The 9,962-nt window shown below is 41.5% G+C and overlaps 1 protein-coding gene across 1 annotated transcript in view; it reads right to left on the reverse strand.

Moving 5' to 3' along the window:
* Positions 1 to 9,962, reverse strand: part of LOC110003016 (alpha-2-macroglobulin-like protein 1) — a 35,002-nt gene that overhangs the window by 20,054 nt on the left and 4,986 nt on the right. Inside the window, exons 5-13 of the mRNA XM_065960677.1 lie at positions 9,727 to 9,747; positions 9,101 to 9,266; positions 8,923 to 9,007; positions 8,697 to 8,814; positions 8,488 to 8,602; positions 8,272 to 8,381; positions 6,206 to 6,373; positions 5,851 to 6,081; positions 5,161 to 5,224 (exon numbers count right to left, since the gene is read on the reverse strand). Of these exons, the coding sequence (XP_065816749.1) occupies positions 5,161 to 5,224; positions 5,851 to 6,081; positions 6,206 to 6,373; positions 8,272 to 8,381; positions 8,488 to 8,602; positions 8,697 to 8,814; positions 8,923 to 9,007; positions 9,101 to 9,266; positions 9,727 to 9,747 (1,078 nt within the window). The remainder of the gene's footprint in view (positions 1 to 5,160; positions 5,225 to 5,850; positions 6,082 to 6,205; positions 6,374 to 8,271; positions 8,382 to 8,487; positions 8,603 to 8,696; positions 8,815 to 8,922; positions 9,008 to 9,100; positions 9,267 to 9,726; positions 9,748 to 9,962) is intronic.

Raw genomic sequence — 9,962 nt, forward strand, 5'->3', positions numbered from 1 at the left:
GCCGGGCAGCCAAAGCGAGGGATGAAGTCATTGAATATTTTCTCTGCAGCAGTTCTGCCTGACTTGTTTCTTGTAGGATACACTTGAGCAAACCGGGTAAAGTGGTCTATAAATACTAAGATGTATTCATAGCCTCCTTTGCTTGTTTCCAGGTGCATGTAGTCTATGGAAACAAGTTTGAGTGGTGCACATGTTGTGATACTTCCCATCGGTGCTCTGACATGAGTGACAGGTTTTTTCTGTTTGATGCAAGGGCACTTTCTTGTCACATATGTCTCAATGTCTCTTTTCATGTAAGGCCAGTAGAAACGGTCTCTAGCCAGATGAATGACTCTCTCAGCTCCCATGTGTCCCATGTCATCATAGAGATGCTTAAGTACAAGGCTGCAGTGTTCTGATGGTAAAACAAGCTGTTTTCGCTGACCTGCTGTCCGATACAATAGTTGATTTTCCACATGCAACTTTCCCCACTCATGCATCAACCTTCTCGTAGGCCCACTGGCTCGCCTTTTGTCCTCATTTGTCAGTATTGGTCTTGTTTCTTTCAGTTTGATCAGCTCACCAATAGCAGAATCTGCTCTTTGAGACTTGACTAACTCGCTGTGTGCAATAGTAAGTGGTGATGTGTTCAAAGACGGCTCTGATTGTGATATCAGGTTAAGTGCAGCAACATAGGCAATATCTTGTCCCTTTGCAGCCTCACAACCTTCCCATGCAGCTTGAATGGTGTCTTTTGTAAGCTCCTCTTGTAAGTGCACTCGTTGACATAGGTATCAATGTCTAATGGAAGTCGAGAGAGTGTATCAGCGTCGACATTTGCCTTTTCTTAGTCTGTACTTAACATCAAATCTGAAGTCAGCATGTTCACCTACCCAGCGGTGACCAACTGCGTTCAGTTTTGCAGTGCTAACCATGTATGTGAGTGGATTATTGTCTGTGTAGATCGTGAAATGAGGTGCATAGAACAAATAATCCCGAAACTTTTCACAAACTGCCCACTTCAGAGCAAGAAACTCAAGTTTACCTGAGTGCAGGTTGTAATTCTTCTCTGCAGGGGACAAAGTTCTTGATCCAAAGGCAACGGCTCTCATCTTGCCGTCCTGTCTCTGATATAACACTGCGCCAAGTCCCTGCTCTGAGGCATCAGTGTGGAGGACAAATGGTAGTTCAAAGTCTGGATAGGCTAGTACAGGTGGGTGTGAGAGGGTGTCAATCAGTTGCTCAAGAATTCTCTGGTGTTCACAGGTCCACTGGACAGGTGTCCGCGAAGGTAACTGAGCTCCTTTTCCTTTCTTAGGGTTCCCCTGTACCTCATTAGAGTTTCCATTGACTTTCAAAAGCTCGTAAATGGGCTTGAAGCTCTGAATGTACGCTTTATAGTAGCTCAGGAACCCCAGAAGCTTTCGCACTTCACCCACTGTGCTGGGCCTTTTGTCTTTTAATGACATAATAGCGTCAATGTCTTTTGGGTCAATCCTGACACCATCAGCTGAGACCAGCCTCCCCACGTACCTGACCTCTCGCTGGAACAGTTCACATTTTGTTGGTCGCAGCTTGACACCATGGGCCTGCAGCGCTTTCAGGACTCGACCTACTCCTTCAACATGCTCAGCAAACGTTTTGGAGTAGCAGACTATGTCAATAAGGTAAGGAATACAGCAGTTGTCACGCAGGGAGTCCAACATCTCCTCCATGCTTCGCTGAAAAGCTGCAGGAGCATTGGAGAGCCCGAATGGTATCCTCACCCACTCATACAGTCCCCAAGGAGTGATGAATGCTGTCATGTGTCTGGATCCTTCAGCTATGTAGCCCTGGTGATAAGCCTTACCCTGGTCTAGGATGGTGAACCAGCTGTGACCTCCTAGAGTGTCGATGAGGTCCTGGATGCGAGGTAGTGGATGGCGGTCAGGCACTGTTTTCTGGTTTAAGAGTCTGTAATCAATACACAACCTTAAGGATCCATGTATTTTTCTGACACAGACCACAGGCGCTGCATAAGGGGACTTTGATTTAATTGTCCACCCTTTTGCAAGCAGGTCTTGTATGTATTCTTTAACCTCTTTGTAAAGGGGTTTGGGCACAGAAGCATACGCACGCTGGACTGGGATGTTATCCTTGAGGTTGATCTCCAAATTCAGGCTTGGGATACACCCAATGTCCCCTTCGTCTCGAGCAGAAGCTCCTGACTCCTCATACAGTATTTGCTTAGCTTCCTTCTGTTGTTCCTCACTTTGATGACTAACATCCACTGGTGGGTGCCACAGAGTGTTGTTCATGTTTTGGGAAGGTGAGGAACTTGCAATGTTGACCTGAGCCTGGTTGTGCTCATTGTTTGTCTTGTCTGTCTCTACCACTTTATCAATTGCTTCAATGGTGCCAAGGACAGTTGAGCTGGGCAGGGTCACAGTGTTTTTGGAATGGTTTGACACAGGCACTTTTACACAAGGTCTGTTGGTTTGTTGAATCTCCATTAACCCCTCACCAATGTTCAGGGGTGCCAGTGGTGTGGTTTCTAATTTGGGCTCAAATAATACAAGTGAGTTGGAGTCACTGATATCTACTGGCACTCTGCACTTAATGTAAGCTATTTGACCAGGATAAATAGTGATTTCTCACTCACTATGGCTTCTGCCTTTGCACTGTCGATGGACAAAGCTCCGGTAAGTAAGCTAACAAGGATGAATATTACTTTAGGTCTGCTCTCATTACTCTTAATGAGTTCCTGGATGACATTAAAACCAACTAATGGTCTTTCTAGTTTGAGTCGACTCACCAGGAAGCGTATTCGAATGGTTAAGTCTGGATCATCGTTGCCTTGCAGGTTTACAACTACTTCTACATATCCGTCGTAGGGTATCTCATCACCTGTTACAGCTGTCACACTGAGACTTTCCTCCATTAGTTGACTTAAAGGGCAAGTCTAGTAATGCAGTTATAGCATAACCATTCATGTTACATTTCAACAGGGATTTTCTACCAATCACGGGAGCGATCTTCTCAGATGATACAGTTGACATTTTGTCTGTGGTTTGGAATTTTTATCATCTTTTTGTGGTCTTAATTCTGCTCCACTTTTGGGTTGGGACTTGTCTTTTGAGTCAGTCAAGGGTTGTCCCTCTGTCCTGACCGATGCCTGTTTCCCTACTGTTTGTGTTTTCTTGTGCAACCTATAGCTCGATGGCCTTCTTCTCCACAGGAAAAGCAGTGGCTGCAGTTTGGTTTAGCTTGAGCTACACATTGTGGACATCCATATTGTCTAGGTGTCTTTCTCTCTGGTCTAGTTCTATCAGAACCAGGCTGGTGGACTGGCAGCTGGTGCTGTATGGTTAACTTTTTCAGGGCCTCCATTGCCTGTGTTAAAGCCTCTACTTGGGCACTTAGTCTCTGGATAACATTGTCTTTACCTTTTGCTTTGGTCTCACCCATGCTACTGTTTGTTTCTGCAGATTCATCAAGGTTGCTGTGAGCTTGTGTCACTTTGCGGCTGGAGCTGCATCCCAGTCTGCGCTTTCTCTCACTTTCTTCCATTGGCGTCTGAATGACCTGTCTCAACAGAGCTTCATCAGAAACAGTCGGATCAGCAAGGAGTGGTTTCAGCTCTCGTCTGACATCCTCATGTCTCTCTCCCATGCCTTGGTAGACAGCATTCAGGAAAACACCCTGGAGTGTAGAAGCATCATACTTGATTAATGAATTGGTCTGTTTGGATGTAAACATTATCTTTTGCTTCAGCCCGATTATACGATAAATAAACTGCTGTGGAGCTTCATTGATAAGCTGCCGAGCACACAACAGTTCTTGGAAGAGCTCTGTACAACTCCTCTCCACAAGATGGGACTGTAGGAAACTTTCCAGCTCGGCGACTGTAAGATCTTCTTTGTTTGTCAGCATATCTCTAAAATTTCCACTCTTGATAATTTGCAGGACCCCTTTAATGATCTCATCGTCAGAATGTTGTTCTCTGCGTCCTTCCTGGATCTGCTTGCACATGCTGTTAAAACTAATGTCTGCTGTCGTGTCACTGATCTGTCCTTCATGTATCTTGAACTATTTTCTTTGAAGCAGTGGAAGATCTCGAAGGACTCTCTCTAATGAGGACAGGTGGCTCTTCTGCAGCCAGTTGAGGTGAGTGAGAAGATGATGGGTGACTGACAGGTGGGTTGGATGTGTGCAGGCTATTGAGGTTACCTCTTCTTATAGAGGGATGTAGGCTGTCTGACCCAGGTGTTTTAACATTAGCAGTAGCTGGTGACCATTGAGTTGACCTGACCGGACTACTAATTTCACCCTCGATGCTAACTTGAGGAATAGCGTGGTCATACCCTCATCTTCCAATCCGACAAGTTCTTGGCTGTTCATATAAGCAGATATGTACTCAACACAGCTCTCTTCATCATCTCTGCTCAACTCAGCCGAGTCAAGTCCTTTGACTGGATCAAGGTGAATGGCGATTTCATATGCCTCATCTGCTCTTAACTGATGAAGTCTTTTTCTAATGGACCAAATACGTTTCTTTCTCTTGTTGTCAGACATGTTGTGTGCTGTAGTCTGGTGGGTTAACAGTGCTGCACTCCTTAGGCTTGGACCCCTATAACCTGGTCCTTTCACCTCTTGAGCTGCCTACTGCAAATCCCCTTTCCTTCCAGCCACACGTCGTCAGCCTGGCACTCCTGGGTAGAAAGATCACTGGATCAGTATGCTGTTACTCAGGTGATGCCGATCCCGGATGAGCCCCCACAAATCTGTTACAGGTCTCAAAATGAGATCCCATAAGCAGATGAGAATTTCTGTATAACAGAAGAAAAGAATGAGACAGGCAACTGTGCTTCTTTTCAGTTCAGCTTGACTCGGTAGAATGAGGAAGAAACGAGAGTCCCGTAACAAAGAGAGTCCATGCATGGGAGAAGCCCAGCGCCACACTGCCTCCTGCTGGTGACACTGAAGTGTACTGTTATCTGGCTATTATAGCACATATTAGTGATGATCTTTCCTGGTAATATTATTCCAAAATAAAAACATAGACACATTACATAAATGTGTGTGATCAGACGATCATTAAAAAACAGTTGAAACTGTCCTTGTGTCTGTGGTCTCCCATGTTTTTTGAAATCTAGAAAATTGTCTAGTGTGTAGCCAGCCTAAAAATCATTTGCTATCAACCTGTTTGATCTTGCACTTCAATCTTGCCATATCCTTGCTTGACGATGGCTCCTCTGGCTAAGACCTGAGAATGAGATCAGAGAATGAGTAATGCAGTGGTAAAACCTCATTTCTTAAGTAGTCTTTAAGTTATTTGGGCAATATTTTTGCAATAATTGAATGTACAGCTGAAGAGATACAGGACATGTTGGGGGAGAGAGTGGGACGCACCACAACTTAGCTATCTTTAAGGTCTCTAACTTGACTAAACCAACACTAATAATGAAAAAAGAAGATATAAATCAGCCTCTCAATCAAATCCCACCCTGGTTGCTTGTGCAGATTTCCTCTGGACAGCGTCACCCCTTCTTGCGTTCTGTGAGCTATCTACCCCAGATTTAATGCTCTGCTCTCTGTTTTTTGCTGCCAAATCTCAAAATCAATAGAATTCCAGAGTTCATATTGACCTCTGAATTGATCCCTATCTTGAGGTCAGAGCATTGTGTGCAAAATGTAATTAGTAATTAGTAAAAAATGCAAGCGACAAATCATGTTTAAAATTGTAATTCCATGCCCTTGAAAAAATATCAAATTGTTCTTGACAGAAATATAAACGAAAGGCACTAAAGTAAACCTTGAAAACAGGTGTAAATAATCTGATGTAAAAATCATTTTCAAAACATCTTCCCTGAGAGAACATCCATCACTTACCACGTAAATAAAAGTTGCAGTGCCTTGTCTCTCTCCCACTATGGTGAATTTGACGGAAATTTTTTCCACTGTGTCACAGGGAATTGGCTTCTCCTTCTTCTGCACCTCCAGGGAGCTCACTGTTTTACTATCCACAGAAACGTCCCGGATCATGGAAATCTTGTGTTGTAATAGCTCAAAGTATCCCTCTTCAACATTGTAAGGTGGTCTCCTCACAGGTTTGTTACTTGGCTACATTGCAGAAGAAGAAACACTACAAATTAGCTCATGAGGGTTCAGGAAGCTTTGGAGAGCCACCACTACTGTATTACAAATAATCGTGATTAGAAAAATCAAGTGTTGTATTTATACTTACACTGAGGTAGATGTCACCGTTATATCCATCTGTGCTGAATGTGAAATCTGCGACTCCATCAAAGTTAGTTGTGAGAGTCTGTTTGAGTTGTTCCGACCTAATTTCACCCTCAAAGAGGTACACCGGCATGTCAGGAATGGGTGTATCGTCGTAATCAACTGCTTTGATCTGTTAGAAGCACAGAGGCATATCACTGAGGCTGCACAATACTTCAGAGTACCTATGGACTCAATCAGGCTCTCTGAAAACATCAATCCAGCCCATTAAGTGTTCAAGAAATATTAGAATCATGATAAAAGTACGACATTTAAAAAAATAAAAGATGTCTTCCAAAATATTAAATGGTGTTTATATTGTTTCATTGATAAAAGATCATGGATATATAGCCAATTAATACTCTGTTGGTTAGCAGTCCAAATGTCTAGCCCCTATAGAAGAACTTCAACTTTTCTTAAGTAGTCATGTTAAAAAGGGACTATAGACAGCAGCTGTTTAAAAGTAATCTGATGGCATTAAAGGTCACATACAGTATAATGCAAAAAAACACTTTGCCATGTTTTTCAAAAACACCAATACGTATGTGTCTCTAGCCTGTCTAAAAAAACAATTATGAGAAAAATTCATCCTCTCCGTCTTTTGCCTGCTCCACTTTTCAAAAAATGTGTGTGCAAACACGATGTTTGGAGATTTTCCTTTTGTGACATCACAGAGGGGAGTAACCCCTCCCCCATGATGGTGACACACCCACGTCAGGTGTTTGTTCTGTCCTCTGAGTCTGCCTTTCCACTGTTAACAAATGGGCATGTTGCAGGAAAGCCCAAGACACCACATCACCTTCCAGAGAGGGGGCGTGGTCAAATACACCTCATTTACATTTAAAGCTACAGACACAGAAACAGCCTGTTCTGGGCAGGGCTGAAATAGAGGTGTTAATAGGAATGGTAAAATATAGGATCAGAGTGTATTTAGAACAAGAAATTTCATTTACATATTTTGAGAACCTCTGAGACTTCTTTAAACTTTTTGAAAAGCAGAATAATACGTGACCTTTAAAGCAATCCTTTGTATCAAATCTTCTAGAAAGGTTGTGAAAAAAATTGTAATAAGATGACATCAGGTATAACAAGAAAGTGTTAATTTCTTTAACAAAAAATATGATTATAAACTGTTTTTATTCCACAGCAAAGATGACAAATTGACTCATTCAAAATAGAAATTTGATCAAAAAAATAATTCTGATGACATATGAGTATGGTTTTTTCAAGATGGGACTCAAATGCTAGAGGTCTTCTGTCTCACTGTCAAGATCCATTTTTCCCCCCACTGTGCGTCTAATCTTTCCGTTAAAATACAAACAGCAGAGCGGAGAAATGTGTGCGCTGCCAGTCAGAGAGCAGGAGTAGAGTGTGTGTGTGTGCAGGTGTGTGTGTGTGTGTGTGTGGAGCAGAGCGACAAAGCACAAGCTGCTCTGATAACGAGCGCTAACGGGCTAACAATAGCCTTACCACGCAGTGAGTGACTACAGTAATATAAATCACATTACTGATGAAATGTTAGTTTGTGTTGTTCAATCATTTTGAATCAGACTTGGATAACTTTGATCCAAAAAACTCTGAAATATTGTGATCCCAGCAGAGAGCTGGATTCTGGCTACAGGAACAAGATGTAATAAAACATATGACTTAGTTGAACAGAATTCACAAAGCATTTTTACAATGATGCTGATATACCAGTAGACTTTTGAAAAAAGATTTTGCTCTTGAATTGCTTGATTGTTACTATGACATAGCCGATGAGGTAGACATTGGAGTTGTTAAAAAAAATCCATTTTGCTTCAATATTAAACAAAAGATATTTGATAAAGAGCAACTGTCGGGCTCTCTCTGTTTGTGTGGATTTTGGCGTCCCCGTGTGGACAAAGTATATATTAGAAAGTCCTAATTAATTTAAATTCTGGCCAAAGTAACCTGGATTACCTGATCTCGGATAGAAAAAAGGATTTCCAAATCTGGATCATTCTTTTCCAGAAGAAACCTCTCCTGTATGATGTTGAGAATCATACTTACTTTTCCTTCCACGTCTGATCCCATCGCGTAAACCTTTGGTGTGTCAATAAATATCAGCTTTCCGATAACAAAGGAAATCTGAATCCTCTTCTCTTGTTGATGTGTTATTCCTGAAAAAGAGGCCAGCGTGTTACAACTCTTTTTATACTTTGTGATATCTACCTGTATTGTATAACTCTTTTCAAAATATTAATGTTGTTGAAGTCATAGTCTTGCCTGTTTCCTCCTCCTCCACTTTGGCACTGAGCAGCAGCGACGCCTGCACCACTTTTACAATTTTTTTGAAAGTGGACATCTCAAAGAAAAAAGTGGCACATCCTGACTCATCCGCCTAAAAGAAAATATGATACAGTACATGATATAAAAAAATATTGAAAAAAAGGTTTGGCAGCAGGGGGATGAGCATGTCACTATGGCAACTGTACCTCCATTGTCTCCACGAAGCAAGGGGGCTTTATATCCTCTGTTTCCCTGATATACCGATAAAGAGGTCTGCACATCTCAGCTGTAATAAGGCCTGGCACAGACTGTTTGTATGTGTACCTGAAGAGATGGAGAAAATTATTAAGAATGTTTTTCAACAGTTTCTTCCCAAAGTGAAACTATTTTAGATTATTGAAGAGTGTGAGGAGTGACAGAGATTTGACTTACTGTGCACAAACTTTAACTTCGATTTCTTCCTGCCCAATACTGACTTTATCGGGTGCCTTTATATTTACTTCAAATTTAGGCAAAACTGCAGACAAACAATAATTGTTTGCATTGTTAGAATGTCGCTTTATTAAAAAATGTATTGCAATGGGAGAAAAACTAATTACCCACAACTTACCGTATTTCTCAACCTTGAAGTTCCGATAAATTTTGTTTTTCCCAATTGACACAATGATGTTATAGATTCCTTCACGGGCCTCAGCGTTCAAGGAGAAGGACAGCTGCAATATTTCGCCATTGGATGTTTCTTTCAACCACTGTCCAATCTTGTTGCTATTAGGGTCCTGTTAAATGCAAGGCAATAAAAGTATGCTATTGTTCTCTTCGTTGTGTTTTCTTTTTCAGCTTCTTTACAACAAGATGACAGAAGAAACTGAGCCACACACTTTCAATAAAGCTCAAAGCCTAAAGTATGACAACCTTTAATTCCAGCCTCAAACAGATCCAAATCTATTCAATGGTAGGCTTCATTTAGCGTACAGTTACAAATGGTGTATGGTGGCCCTTAAGGTCAAAAACATTAAATGTAACACAATTGATCTAACACAAAAACATTCACAAACCTTGCAACTATGAGGTTCACTGGAAACCAAAATGTAAAACAATCTGTTTGAAGTGATTTTAGATCATTTCCTCATCTTCATAGTATAAGAAAAAGAGCACTTTGTCCTGATATAGATAGAGACCAGGAAGTACAAATACTAGAATTAGATGAGAATAAATTCTGTGTACAAATCGCCTTACCTCGAGGTCGATGATGTCGTACTGCAGGGAGAGACAAAGAGAGATATTTAAAGGACATGTTTGTTGTTGTTAAAGTCACCATGAAATGAAAAATACATTTTCCCGGTTTTAATCCAGCGTTCCTGTGATATAACGATTTATCTGCCAAACATGAAGCACTATAAGAGTATTTTCACCTTCAAATAAACACAACTTTCTACCTGTCATGTCCCCCAAATGATTGTTGTCCGCCTTTT

The sequence above is a fragment of the Labrus bergylta genome, chromosome 11, assembly GCF_963930695.1.
Source record: "Labrus bergylta chromosome 11, fLabBer1.1, whole genome shotgun sequence".
Taxonomy (NCBI): domain Eukaryota; kingdom Metazoa; phylum Chordata; class Actinopteri; order Labriformes; family Labridae; genus Labrus; species Labrus bergylta.